Source organism: Lycorma delicatula, chromosome 1 (assembly GCF_047948215.1).
Source record: "Lycorma delicatula isolate Av1 chromosome 1, ASM4794821v1, whole genome shotgun sequence".
NCBI classification, from domain to species: Eukaryota; Metazoa; Arthropoda; class Insecta; order Hemiptera; family Fulgoridae; genus Lycorma; species Lycorma delicatula.
Window position 1 is genome coordinate 83,645,692 of NC_134455.1, and position 15,342 is coordinate 83,661,033.

At 30.5% G+C, this 15,342-nt stretch overlaps 1 protein-coding gene across 1 annotated transcript in view; it reads right to left on the minus strand.

Moving 5' to 3' along the window:
• Positions 1 to 14,911, minus strand: part of LOC142319664 (uncharacterized) — a 139,050-nt gene extending 124,139 nt beyond the window's left edge. Inside the window, exon 1 of the mRNA XM_075357217.1 lies at positions 14,092 to 14,911. Within this exon, the coding sequence (XP_075213332.1) occupies positions 14,092 to 14,845 (754 nt within the window). The 5' untranslated portion in view covers positions 14,846 to 14,911. The remainder of the gene's footprint in view (positions 1 to 14,091) is intronic.
• Between the last annotated feature and the right edge of the window lie 431 nt (positions 14,912 to 15,342).

A 15,342-nucleotide genomic window follows, 5' to 3' on the forward strand; every position in this document is an offset into this window, starting at 1 on the left:
TTTCAGAAAGTTTTAAATCTGAAAACAATAAAAGTCAAAGTACACACATTTTTAGACTTGGTGTAAATTAACTTTGTTACCAATAAACACACAAGCAGCTGAATTAAGATTTAATTGTGAGAAAATTTATTTAAATTAAGTGAAAGAGAAACAAATAAAAGTTTGAAGAACTTAATTATTATTTGCAAGAAAATACTCCAAAATATGACAGAAAATGTCATGATTCTAAGCCAAATTAAAAATTAATGTTACTAGTGTTCAACCGACTAAAAATCATAATTGATTTACATTAAAGACACTGTTTAATGACCTCCTTGCTTATTTATACAAAATCTAATCCAATCTTAAAAGATGTGCTTAAAAGGTGTTATCCTTAGCAATATGACTTCCTAACAAGTTCACATGGCTAAAATTCAGTTTAGCATTTCTGCCCTCTCTTGACCTAATTTATAAATTAATATTACTATTCAAAAATCCTCCTCTATGAATCATGAGACCTTGCCGTTGGTGAGGGGGCTTGAGTGCTCAGCGATACAGAGTAGCTGGACCGAAGGTGCAACCACATTGGAGAGGTATCTGTTGAGAGCCAGACTAAGGAATGATTCCAGAAAGAGGGCAGCAGCTCTTTCAGTAGTTGTTAGAGGCGTGAGTTAGGATGACTTAAACGGCCATATGAACATCACTCAGTCCTCTGACTACTGTGCAGCTGAAAGCAATGGAAAACTACAGCTTCTTTTTTCCAAGAAAATGTGGCTCTGCATTTTCATATAGCAATGATGGAGGCACCTTCCTTGGTAAAATATTCCGGAGGTAAACTAGTCCCCCGTTTGGATCTCCGGGTGGCCTACTAAGGAAGGGGTCACCAGAAAATTAAAAAATAACATTCTACGAGTCGGAGCGTGAAATGTTATAAGTTTAAAAAAGGTTGGTAGGCTAGAAAATGTAAAAAGGGAAATGGATAGGATAAATATGGATGTAGTAGGAATTAGTGAGGTTCAGTGGGAAGAGTAAGGCGACTTTTGGTCAGGTGATTTTAGAATAATTAACTCAGCTTCAAATAATGGGCAGGCAGGAGTAGGTTTCATAATGAACAAGAAGATAGGGAAGAGAGTAGAGTATTTCAAAATGCATAGCGATAGAATCATTGTAATAAGGATAAAATCAAAACCTAAACCGACAACGATTGTTAACGTCTATATGCCTACAAACACCCATGATGATGATGAGGTAGAGTGTGTATACGAAGAGATTGATGAATCAATTAAACACGTAAAAGGAGATGAAAATGTAATAATAGTTGGAGATTGAATGCAAGCATTGGAAAAGGCAAGGAAGGAAATATAGTCGATGAATACGGGCTGGGCAAAAGGAATGACAGAGGGGACAGACTTATAGAGTTTTGCACGAAGTATAATTTATTAATTACCAACACCCAATTTAAAAATCATAATAGAAGAATATACACTTGGAAAAAGCCAGGCAATACTGCAAGGTATCAGATAGATTATATCATGGTTAAGCAAAGATTTAGAAATCAACTTGTTGACTGCACAACTTTCCCTGGAGCAGACATTGACAGCGACCGTAATTTGGTGATAATGAAATGTAGATTGGGGTTTAAAAACCTGAAGAAAAGGTATCAGATGAATCGGTGGAATTTAGAAGCTTGAGGAAGAGGAGGTAAAGAAGATTTTTGAGAAGGACATCGCAAGAGGTCTGAGTAAAAAAGGTAAGGTAGAAAATGTAGAAGTAGAATGTTAAAAGGAAATTCTTAAATCGGCTAGAAAACGTTGGGTTTCAGACGATACATTGCAGGTGATGGATGAACGTAGAAAATATAAGAATGCTAGTGATGAAGAAAGTAAAAGGAACTATCGACAATTAAGAAATACTATAAACAGGAAGTGCAAACTTGCGAAAGAAGAGTGGATTAAAGAAAAGTGTTCAGAAGTGGAAAGAGAAATGAACATTGGTAAAATAGACGGAGCATACAGGAAAGTTAAGGAAAATTTTGGGTTACATAAATTAAAATCTAATAATGTGTTAAACAAAGATGGTACACCAATATATAATACGAAAGGTAAAGTCGATAGATGGGTGAAATATATTGAAGAGTTATACAGAGGAAATGAATTAGAAAATGGTGTTATAGAGGAAGAAGAGGGTTGAGGAGGATGAAATGGGAGAAACAATACTGAGATCTGAATTTAAGAGAGCATTAAAAGATTTAAATGGCAGAAAGGCTCCTGGAATAGACGGAATACCTGTAGAATTACTGCGCAGTGCAGGTGAGGAAGCGATTGATAGATTATACAAACTGGTGTGTAATATTTATGAAAAAGGGGAATGAATTTCAGTCAGACTTCAAAAAAAGTGTTATAGTCATGATACCAAAGAAAGCAGGGGCAGATAAATGTGAAGAATACAGAACAATTAGTTTAACTAGTCATGCATCAAAAATCTTAACTAGAATTCTATACAGAAGAATTGAGAGAAGAGTGGAAGAAGTGTTAGGAGAAAACCAATTTGGTTTCAGGAAAAGTATAGGGACAATGGAAGCAATATTAGGCCTCAGATTAATAGTAGAAGGAAGATTAAAGAAAAACAAACCAACATACTTGGCGTTTATAGACTAGAAAAGGCATTCGATAACGTAGACTGGAATAAAATGTTCAGCATTTAAAAAAAATTAGGGTTCAAATACAGAGATAGAAGAACAATTGCTAACATGTACAGGAACCAAACAGCAACAGTAACAATTGAAGAACATAAGAAAGAAGCCGTAATAAGAAAGGGAGTCTGACAAGGATGTTCCCTATCTCCATACTTTTTAATCTTTACATGGAACTAGCAGTTAATGATGTTAAAGAACAATTTAGATTCGGAGTAACAGTACAAGGTGAAAAGATAAAGATGCTACGATTTGCTGATGATATAGTAATTCTAGCCGAGAGTAAAAAGGATTTAGAAGAAACAATGAACGGCATAGATGAAGTCCTACGCAAGAACTATCGCATGAAAATAAACAAGAACAAAACCAAAGTAATGAAATTTAGTAGAAATAACAAAGGACCACTTAATGTGAAAATAGGAGGAGAAAAGATTATGAAGGTAGAAGAATTTTGTTATTTGGGAAGTATAATTACTAAAGATGGACGAAGCAGAAGCGATATTAAATGCCGAATAGCACAAGCGAAATGAGCCTTCAGTCAGAAATATAATTTGTTTACATCAAAAATTAATTGAAAGTATATGTTTGGAGTGTCGCTTTATATGGAAGTGAAACTTGGACAATCAGAGTATCTGAGAAAAAAAGATTAGAAAAACTTTTGAAGTGTGGTGCTATAGGATAATGTTAAAAATCAGATGAGCGGATATAGTGACAAATGAAGAGGTATTGCGGCAAATAGATGAAGAAAGAAGCATTTGGAAAAATATAGTTAAAAGAAGAGACAGACTTATAGGCCACATACTAAGGCATCCTGGAATAGTCGCTTTAATATTGGAAGGACAGGTAGAAGGAAAAAATTGTATAGGCAGGCCACGTTTGGAATATGTAAAACAAATTGTTAGGGATGTAGGATGTAGAGAGTATACTGAAATGAAACGACTAGCACTAGATAGGGAATCTTGGAGAGCTGCATCAAATGTCAAATGACTGAAGACAAAAAAAAAAATTCAAAAATAATATTTTAAGAAATAAATAAGTTAAAAATAATGAAATTTTTTGTTAATTAGAAGAAAAATCTTTATTATTATAATTTCTGTAAATAACTTTATTGACTGGGTGAAATGAATCCATTTTTGTTGGTATTTGTGTACAATTACAGATTATTTTACTACATTACAGATAAAATGCCTTTTTTTCTATAATTAATATTATTTGTTTTTTTTATAAATATTTAAAAAAGAGACATCTAATTCAGGTAGTTGTATAAACGGATTGGTTTAAAAATAAATAAAAGCTAAAATATAAATGAAAATTTTGATCAATTTTAACAAATTTAAAAAGTGTGGAAACTTAGAAATTTTAGCAGTATTGTAACCAAAAATGTCTAAGACAGTTTTGGAAAAAAAAATGTTAAATTGGTATAAAAACTAAAATCTGATTTATTGAATACGACTGAAAAACATAACATGCATGAAGCAGATGACAAAACAAGAATAATAAGCCAAATAATACACCAAACTGAAAACCTTACTCTAGACTTACTTATAGAATAATTATTTGAATTATTATAAAATAAATTTTATTGTGTATGGTGGGCCAAAAGTCATTTCCTCTGCATATAATTTTAAAATTGGTAATAACCAGGTGACATAATTCAATTGATAATTTTTTATTGTTCTTCTGTTTCTTTTTTTTATAAAACAGGAAGTTTTTATGATTCCTAGAAAAATAATACAGATACTGCTGCTATTAATGAAGAATTTCATCCGAGATTTCTTATTTCCTTGCTCCTACCAACAACATTTACCTAAACTGAAAAGAAAATTTAAAAATGCTGAAGATTTTGGAGGTGCTCTATGGTCAGATAGTAAGCCTAGAATTAGTTGCATTTCAATAAACAAAAATCTTACTGCACAAATATTAGTAAAGAGTCCTCAAAAATTAACTAGAAAGGCTTGCTATAGTCTGAAATATCCAGAACAACTTCACTAAATTTTCTAAAGGAATTGAAGCTAAAGAGTTATGACTAAGATTACATCATGCTATTCATGAAAATTATTTTAACATCTCTTCATTTAAGATTCATTCTTAATTTTCAACTTCTTAATTGAAAACTAAAAGTTCAAAGTAGAGGAATATTACTGTGAACTTCCCTTCTCTTTGTGAAACAAAGGGAAGATTTCATGATACTTTCATGAGAAATTTATTATTCATGGTAAAGTAGATACTAATTTCTCAAAGTCAGTGATATGGTGAGATGAATCATGCTTTAAATTTAAAGACCTAAATCGTCATAACAGTGTTTATTATTCTGATGAAATTCTTCTCATAATTATGGAGAAGGACCTTAATATACCTGGGGAACATGTTCGTTGAGGGAACAGAAAATAAGGAAAATTGAGAGGTCTTATTTCTTCTATGGAACTCTAACAGACAATTCTTATCTTCATAAATTAGATTTTTGTCTCTGGATTAGTAAACAACATTGTTTTTGATATCGTCCTTCTCTTTTTGGGGCTAAGATGGAACATTTGTACAATATGCTCTTTAATTTAAGGATTACCTCGTTTAAAATTTTTCTAAACGGATTAATCATGGTCGAAGTAATTGAATGGCCACCGCTTAATGTGATTTGACAGCTTTTTCGTTTTGATGAAATTAATGAAACCATAATTTCTTCAAAGCCAAATTATGTGAACCGTCTCAAAACTGTTGATTAAAATCTTAGTTGATTTTATAAGTAGGAAGAAAAACTTAATGGGAAAGATTTTTAACTGTGTGATTAACGACTGCCACAAATGCAATGAGGATAGAAGGACGAGACTTTAGATCTCCTTAATGTTTATTATACATGTTATAATAAGAAATATTTTTTAACTGTTTTATTATTAGTAATTGAGGAAATTTGACTGTTAGTCCAGGAGACATTTTTAAAATATTCTACCGCAGTTCAGCGCAAGAAGACCGACTTTCGTTACTTTGCTCCACTCAAATACAAATACGTAGTCATCATTACCCTAAAAGTATAGGTAACGCTACCTGAATACAACAAACAATATTGCTAATAATAGATACCGCAGATAAAGATACGTCAACGTTCCAACGTGCAGCATCATAACGAATCACGCTTCTAACTTACCCCGCTCAAATTGTTCGACTTTAAATTGAGTCAACTCAAGAACTACTCAACCAATTGTTCTAGTAGTTTTGGAGATTTTTGATCCACAAATTTTTATGCTTAGGCGTATAAATAAATAAATATATAAACGACAATTTAATTTAATGGTATTTTCGTACTCCTCATACCTCAAAAGGTAAAGAAAATTCATTTCACCCCTACTCTCACCATGCTATCGAAAGTAATACTGTATTTTTCTTCAAAAAGTTGGTAATAACACATCTTAAGAGAAGAAATATTCCTTAATTTTTTTTTTGGATGTGTAGGTTGGTCTAAACATTTGGGAGGCAAATAAAAATAATCTTCATTTTATGAAAAATTAATAAAATAGAACAAAGAGAAAATTTGAAACTTAAACACAAAAATTCTTTTTAATATAATTACAGTTAGTTATTTGTTTAAACAGTTGAACGCTATGAAAAGTTAGGCCAGACGTAGACAAAATATTTATAATTATCAACAGGCAATCGTCAAATTGTTATCGGATATCAGTTTGATGACTTTTAAATTCGACGGCTGCTTTCATTATGTGAATGACTAGATTTTGTATCTTTTTCCAGTTTGCCGTTCATAATAATTAGTTGAAAATTTTATATTTGTAGATAAAATTAACTATTACTTAGCATAGTTGGCGGTACAGAGTTTTTTCTCTTTTTTTCTTTAGTTTCATATAAATAATCTTACATCATCCATTTAAATAAACCAGAAAACAAAAAGCTGAACTTATATCTCGTATAAATGATTCACCACTGGCAAAAAGTCAGTAGCTTTTATTTTGCAAGTGTTGTACATATGAATAATTTAATGAACTTGTACGTATAATTTATAATTAAAAATGGTCATTATATGTTTCACGCAAAAATAACAAATAAAACTGGAAGTGAATATTACATTTTAAGTAAATTAATAGATTAGTTATTTAACTGATAATTTGATTTTATTTTTAATATAAATAGATATGGTTTATTATATACAATTTGACGTTTATTACTCTATAATTTTTTTTTGGTAAATTTTTTCAAGTTGTAACAAATATAATATGGAAAGCGTGTATGCTTGATGCCATAATCATAACAGTTAATGGTGATCTGATATTAGATACTAATAACTCCTGGTATAATAATTTTCAAGAATATCATGAATCCCATACCAGGCTTAATAAGAAGATGAAGAATGAGTTTTGCCTGTTGCCTTCTTCACTGAACCGAATATACTGTTGCAAATCAATACTCCGAGCCCAACTAAATTCAAATTATATTAAGGTCTAAAAGTTATACCTTCAATCGATAATTTACCACAGGGATTAGTTATATAGCGACTAAAAGTTTTACTAGGCTAAAAGTTTTTTTTAGCCCACACTTAAGTTAAAAAAAACTCTCTTTAAACCAATAAACAAATAAATCGTCAAACCAAAGAAAAATAATAGTCAAACAAGAATAATATCACTAGATTTGGCGTTGTCATTTATCAAACTGTCATGAAGTAGCCACTACAAGTCAAGCACATAGAGACGTTTCAACTACGAAAGTCCCTGCTGTTATCAAACAGCTTGATTGCTAAGTGGTTGACGTGATTTTTAAGTCGTTGCTAGTACTTAACACTGCGCTGTCTCATAACCTCTCGAACCGTCGGAAGCTCTAGATATTCATGAATTTCATCATTCCGTGTGAACCATGGTGCCTTTGCAACTTCTCTCGTTACTTTATTCTGGAAGCGTTGTATGATAGCTATGTTACTATTACTTGCTGTTCCCCACAACTCCACGCCAAAGTTCAGATTGATTGTAGGGTAAATTTGTAAATCAGCATTTTACTGGACAACGTGAGGCGTGAGTTTCTCCGTAGCAGCCAGAGCAGTTCCCTATACTTCAAGTATAGTTGTTTTCTTTTTATCCTCACGTGACACTTCCAGGTCAAACGCCAATCTAAGTGAAGTCCTAGTTACCGTACACTCTCCGTTTGTGGGATCAAGATACCATCAATGTACACACTAGGACAGTCACCTTTCTCGGAATTTCAAAAAATCCTTTCTTAGTGTGCCCTTATACCGTAAGAAGGAGTATAAAAATTTCATCTATTTATCTTCAGTAGTTTTTGCTAGGAGTTGATTACACCGTGTATGAATTACTCACGACATGTTCTTATATATATATATATATATATGTGAACATGTCGTGAGTCTATATATAAAGAAACCGTTATTTAAGTGAATATAATTTTCCTGTACTCCTCATATTTCAAAACGTAAAGAAAATCATTTTTACCCCCCCCCCCCCAAACCAATCACAACATGCGACCTAAAGTAATACATTTTTCTTCGAAAAGTTGGTAAAAATCTCTTTCATAGTTTTTTCCTGACATGAGTATTTTTTTCTCCTCAAGGATTACAGTGTCCTTTTTATTTTCGATTAACAGAAATAAATACCTAAATCACTGTTGTTAAAGATTTGTACTCATCCAATAATTATGTTGTTGAGATTCACTTCAATGTTTGATTTTTTATTAGGAAGTATAATTTAAATAATTCATAAAAAATAAAAAATTCTACATTACATCATACACAATCACAAACAATTATTGTATAATTATTAAATGCTTAAAAATGATAAAAAGTGTTAAATTTAATACTAGTCACGAATTTTCTGCTAATTAGCTCCAAAGAGAAATTTAAATATTTTTAAAATTAAACATCTAATGAATCTTTATAATTTTATACGTCAGGGTGTATTATTTCATAACTATGAAATTGAATTTTCATTTTCATTTTAGTATGAAATATATTACCTTAACTTTAAGTTAAGTTTTGATTTAAAGAGTTTATGGTTAGGTCAACATATTCCTTATATTGTTTATCAACCGACTACTTATAAAGTTAAAATATGCATAAAAAAATTAAAACAAGGTCGTTTATCGTATAAATAACATAAATTCGACGTTTTTTTCAAATATAACTCCGCACTTGAACTGACATGATAACACAGTCTCAGCAAGTCGGTGACAGGAACATTTACCGTCGACGTTTATTATGGACTGAAGTAGGCGCCACGTGGACCTTTTGACATTAAGTACTTTCCACTACTGATGAGAACTAAAAAAGATTACTTTTAAACCTTCTGAGATGAGCAATCATTAGCTTTAATGCATTTAATAAATTTTTGAATAAATCAGAATATTCTGCAATTTCATATAAACAAAATGTTTTTTTTTTTTTTTTTGTTATTTTTATCGTTATTATTATCATAAGCAATTGAACTGCTGTTTACAATGTTACATTAAAAACTCTTCCTCATGAACATGAACCTAAATTTTGTACTACGTAACATACGTTAAAACTCCCATTGTATGAAAACTATACTGAGTTTTTCACAAACAATCGTAAAAAAAAATTCAGGTCATGCTTTTTAAGTGATAATAAAGAAAAAACTTCATATAAACATGGGTTCGGAGACCCTTCGTATTCGAGTTATAGCTTGCGAAAAATTTCGCCTTGAATTCTGCTCAAAGGATAAAATAAGGCTGTACAGAAATTTTTTGGATTTTAAATGGTAGCTTTTACGTATATTAAACGTAATACACAGTGTAGGCATATACACATAGAGAAGTGTTTTTAATTTAACATTGTAGACAGTAATTCAATAGCTTATGACAATATGAATAATAACAATAAAAAATAACTATTTTGTTTATATGCAATCGAAGTATATTAAATTAAAAATATGATTGTATTGGATTAAATTTGATGGTTTCATATGTTTATTGACCTAAAAATTGATTAAAACAAGTCCCAGAAATTAAAAATTTTAAAAGAAATTATGTGTTTACTTTTTCTTAAAGTTTATTTTTTATTTTTTATTTATTTAAAAACTAGATTAGAATTTTGGAAAAATTATGCCCACATGAAAAACAGCCGTTCGTCAAAAATACAAAAAACAAGAAACCTGTATTTTAATTAAAAGAAAGGATTCAGGAAAAAATCTTTACGACATCACAAAGTGATACTCTTACCTTTAATCTTCGTTCCCAACAGTAAAAATCATCTGACTGCTACCGATGCAAAGCTAAGGCTTTTTACTTTGATTGAGTTACTATTACATGTAACGTTTTAAAATAATCATTTTGAATTTTCAAGCGGAAATACTTTTAATATCAGAATGACATAAGGGTGTATATAACTCTTTAACCGTAAAAATAATATGTGTAAATAATTCATTTAAAAAATTTTCCGCCAACTTCATGCTGAAAAAGCTTACAACAGGAAAATTAGATGAACTACCTGCACAAAATAAAAAAAGAATAATCTAAATCGAACCATTCTGAAAAAACAGTAAAGATTGAACATACGAAAAAATATTACAAACGGATTGAATTGATAACCTACTCTTTTTCTTTCTTTGAGATTACTTAAAATGTTAACATTTTCAGAATGTAGTTTTCACATATATTAGTAAACATAGTTGTTATAACTTTTATTAACTGACACCACAGCCAAAACAAGTGGATGACGGCGAGAAGTATGTGAAAGACACCGCCGAAACAATGTACTGAAAATCGACATCTGTCGTGGACCTTTTGACAAAATGCCAGTCAGAAAAGGAAAAAAATTAATTTCCAGTCTGATGCAAGGAGCAATAAATAATCATTACTAAATGATCGATACCTTAATTTATAGTCCTCAAATTAATCTTAGAAGGTAGATTTAAGAAAAATAAAGATAGCATTGGCATTTATAGAATTACTTTTTCTAAATATCTGTATATAATATAATATGTTTAGGATTTTAAAAACAATAGAATTAAAACTAAGAGAAAGAAAATTTATTTATTATAATCTATAGAAGAATCAGAATTCTAAAATAAAAAGTATTAGAGAATGAAAAAATAAAATCTGCAGTAGAGAAAGGAATGAAACAAGAATGTTATCCTGCTCCTTTTTATTACTTCCTTGTACCCAGTAAGGAAGTATTGTGATCGCGAAAAATTTCGGTTTTCAGATTTCAACGGAAATATCCATTTTGACCATCCTTGAATCCATTTTTACTAGTTTCGGCGTGACGTCTGTACGTACTATGCATAACTCAATAACGATTAGCCGTAGGATGTTGAAATTTTGTGTTTAGGATTGTTTTAACATCTATTTGTGCACCTCCCCTTTTGATTGCAATCGACTGAACCAAAAGTGTCCAAAAAAGCCCAAAATCCAAAAACATTTGGATTTTGGACTTTTCTTAACGACAGTAATGCCCTCATTCAGAGCTTTTCAACGATATATCATGTGGTGCTTATTTTCATTGGTTCCAGAGTTATAGCCAAATGAAATTTTAATTAATGAAATATTTCGGTTTTACAAAGGGAAGGCACTAAAATAAAATTATCTTACTTCATCTACTTTTTTAACTTTTTTTTAAACTTAAATATATTGATTTATTAATAATTATTAACCTCAGATTGTAAAAACATTTTACGAAAAATAATAATTAATAACAATAAAACCAAAAAAAATTAAAAAATATCAGAAGTTAATGTAATAAAATTTTATCTACTTTTTATTTTAAAAAAAATGTGTATATGTAATTTAATATGCGAACAAGGACGTCATGTGGTGTCCACATCAGATATTTTTTTCTTGTATTTTTAGAGGTAAATTTTACTTATAAGAAATTGTTACGTTTGTTAGTCTCTGAATATCCTTGTCGAACCACGAACACTCGACAATACATTTAGGAATTACGAGAGAATTCTTAAAAATATTTTTTAAGAGGTTTGTGCTTTTAGATAATGAACTATGAAAAGTAAATATGTTGCTACATTTAAATTTTGAAAGGCAAATTTAAAAGCATATTTGTCAGATGAAAAACAAATTGTTTTACAAAAAATTATTCATTTACTGATGTAATACCTAAAGAAGATTGAAATTTTCACGACGGTTTTAGAGTAAAACTAAGTTAATAAATTATAAGACAGGTCTGTATTTAAAATTTACGTTAGAAACATGAAAATTAAGAAAAAAATACAACTAATATTTTTATTAAAATAAAACAGATTAATACGTAATTATAAAAAAACACACTTTTTTATTCTCTCCTCAGTAACTGTATCCAGATTTCGAAAAAATTAAATTTTGTTAATGTTTAACGATTTCGCTCAAGTTACAATTTAAAAATCATTAATTCTACTTATTAAAAATACGTAAGAATAAAATTTAAATTTATTTTAAAAGAAAAGAAAAATTTTATTTACCCTAACAACTTTGGTAGTTTGTCTTACATAACAACTTCATTGTAAACGTGCATAAAAATGACTCTACCCCTTTTTTACTAAAACTATTTTTTGTTTCCACTACCACATAAAAAAATGAAAAGGTTGCTGCCTCATCTGAATAAATGATTTTTACTTTCCCGATAATGTAGTTTAACTATAATTATTACATATTACGAAACGTATCCTAATAGGGTCAAACTTTGCATGTCAAGATTTTTACAGGTCTTGACGTTTCATCACTCCCCTATAATCAAAAAACACAATTTCAACACTGAAAAACCAAGAAAGTTGTATTTACACAGGTGTGCTGTCACATCTTATGAAAAGAGGCAATGAGGTCTGTATCTTCAGATCTTATTGGTCCTGTATCTCAAAATTTTATTTTTTTCATATAATATAATGCACCATAGGTATCTAAAATAAGGGTTTGATGATCTTTGGCCTTATTCAAATCCCTATAAAAGAGTGGGGGCAAAAAAAATTATTTTTTTTTTTTTCTTACTCATTTCTGGACTCAAAAGCACATCCTTTTACTGATCAGATGATTCCATTAGGTAAGATGTCACTGATTTTGTAATTCGGAAATTTCATTCAGGGGTGGAGAATAGTAAATAACGTTTTTGTTTGTTTTTTCGCCAGTTATCGCTTTGTTTTTTATCCTTAGATAGGGTAAACCGATTTTTATGAAGTTTGTACGATTATTTCTAAATATAAGTAACTGGCATTTCATTTCGGTTACAATTGGCCAACATGATGTCACTCTACTAAAATAATCAAAATATTTTCATATGAATATTATTTAAAAGATTGAGATAAGAAAAGAATCTTCACATTCTAAACAGATACAGCTTAAGTTCGATTAATAATAAAATATTTTTAACAAGTTTTCTATCAAATTTGCGTTTACCTTCATTCTATCTTCACGCATTAAAGATATGTATATATATATATATATATATATATATATAGAGAGAGAGAGAGAGAGAGAGAGAGTAAAGAATTATTTGATATCAGTTCCATTAAAACCGGTACAGTTGTTTTGGAGTTATAGGAGCACAAAGAAACTCATAATCGGAAATAAACACTAAGAAAACATAGATAACTAATCAGAAATAATACCTGAGTCCACCCGATACTTTTTATGTGGTGAACTCAGGTAAAAAATAATATTCCACATAACAACAAAAACATATTGAAATTTTAAGAAAATATTTAGTTTTTTTTTCAAAAAACTCCGAACAAATGTTGGGTGAATTACTTCTGGTTCAAAATCAGCCTACGTAGTAATTATTTTGAATTGTACCAACTCACAGAATGTAAAAATTTGACAAAACAATACAATAATTTATCTTTATATTAATAACATTAGACATCTAGTTACCAAAATCAGAAATTTTACTATTCATATGCCGGCAATACTGAACGTCCTTAAAACAAAATCAGGTTTTTGTCTTGCCGGCTACCGTGACGCGTGCGGTAGTGTCTTGGCCTTACATCCGGAAGTTCGGGGTTCGAATCCCGTTCAGACATGGCATTTTCACAGCTACAAAATTGTCATGTCATCTCATCCTTTGAAGCAATAAGGGTGGTCTCGCAACAATAAATAATCGTAAAGTAACTTAGAGAAAATATATATAGACACAAACCACCCTCTTTTATTTTTTTAAATCGGATGAAACGGATTTATAAATATTAAATATATATAGAACATTTAAAAAGATCAAATCTAGAACAAACTTGACGATTTTAATACACGCATTTATCAATTTTACGTAAAATGACATTATGAAATTAAGAAAATTAAAGCTTAACAAAGATAATTTTGTGATTAACCGTGCTGGTTTCTAGATCAAATAAGTCTCGGGTTTAGTCCCGGAGAAGGTGTGGTAGTTTTTATCTTTAATTTTACCTACCTCATTTTCTTCATTAAATCAATATGTCAGATAATAAAAATAAAAAAATAAAGAATGAATAAGATTGACTTACCGGCCTCTGAAGCTTGAAGGACATCTAGTTCCAGTTCGTCTTCAGAAGTAGAAGTAGAAGAAATAGGTTGAGGACCACTTAAAACTGAATCAGCCGGGCTGACACTGAAAGAAGACTGATCACTCGGTACACGAAGATATTCCCCACCTCCCAGACCACTATCCTGCGATGCGGCTTCGGGTAAAATAACTTTCTCCCACCGAAACGCTTCTTTCACCTTTGTCCACTTAGACACTTTACTTTTAATACCTTCAACTTGCCTAGACTTTATCATTTCATCTACACCGACCGATCTACTTCTTTCCCTGGCACTTCGAATTAACGATTGCCGTATTCCATAACCGGATGACTTACATTTGGTACTACGTTTCCTGCGGGATTCCATTCTACTCGAATCTTCGCATTCGACTTCTTGCATTTCCTCTTGAGCAATGTTCTCTAAATATTTCACTCGTTTTTGTAATTTAGAATTTTGTTTTCGTAGTTGTCCCAGATGCTCCATTAATTTATACAAGTTTTCTAAATGCTCTAGTCCGCCTCCAAATTCCGACGTCGATCTCATTAATTCTGGTGTTTGTTTTTTCTTAAACGCTTCTATGTTTTCCGATGACATAGCCGGTAAAGACATTATATACTCGAGGAATGCTTCTTCCTCTTCGATAGCTTTACTAATCCGCTGATCTACTTTACATTTATCGGGTTTACTGTTTTCAGATGCGGATTCGACCCGACTGTTATCCCCCGATTTCTCCATTGCGATTTACGACATCATAGAAGCGGATCGGTCTTGGCACCTATCCTGGTGCTATTTCCGCCTCAATCTCTGACCCTCTTATAGTAAACAGTAGTGCATTGCAGCACTGCTTAAAGCGTTACAAAAGTTCCCTAATTTTTTATTTTTTCCCTTTTTCTTATTAATACCAACTACGAATGTATACATTCACAATACTTCTACTTCTGAAACTGTTTAAAATTTTAATATAATTATTTATTTATCTTTTTACAAACTCGGTTTTTAATGCAAAAAATAATAATAAAGAACCAAAAAATAAATAAAAAAACAAATTTTAAATTTAGCATAACTTTTTTTAAATTTAAAAATATAATAGTATGAATAAAAATGCTGTAAGGTGTTAGTAAACAATGTTTTTATTTTAAACCTCAATAACACCACTATTAAATAGTAACCATTATATAAAGATAGCACTGAGATCTGAGATACAGCATAAGAAAATATTTAATGAAGAGCAG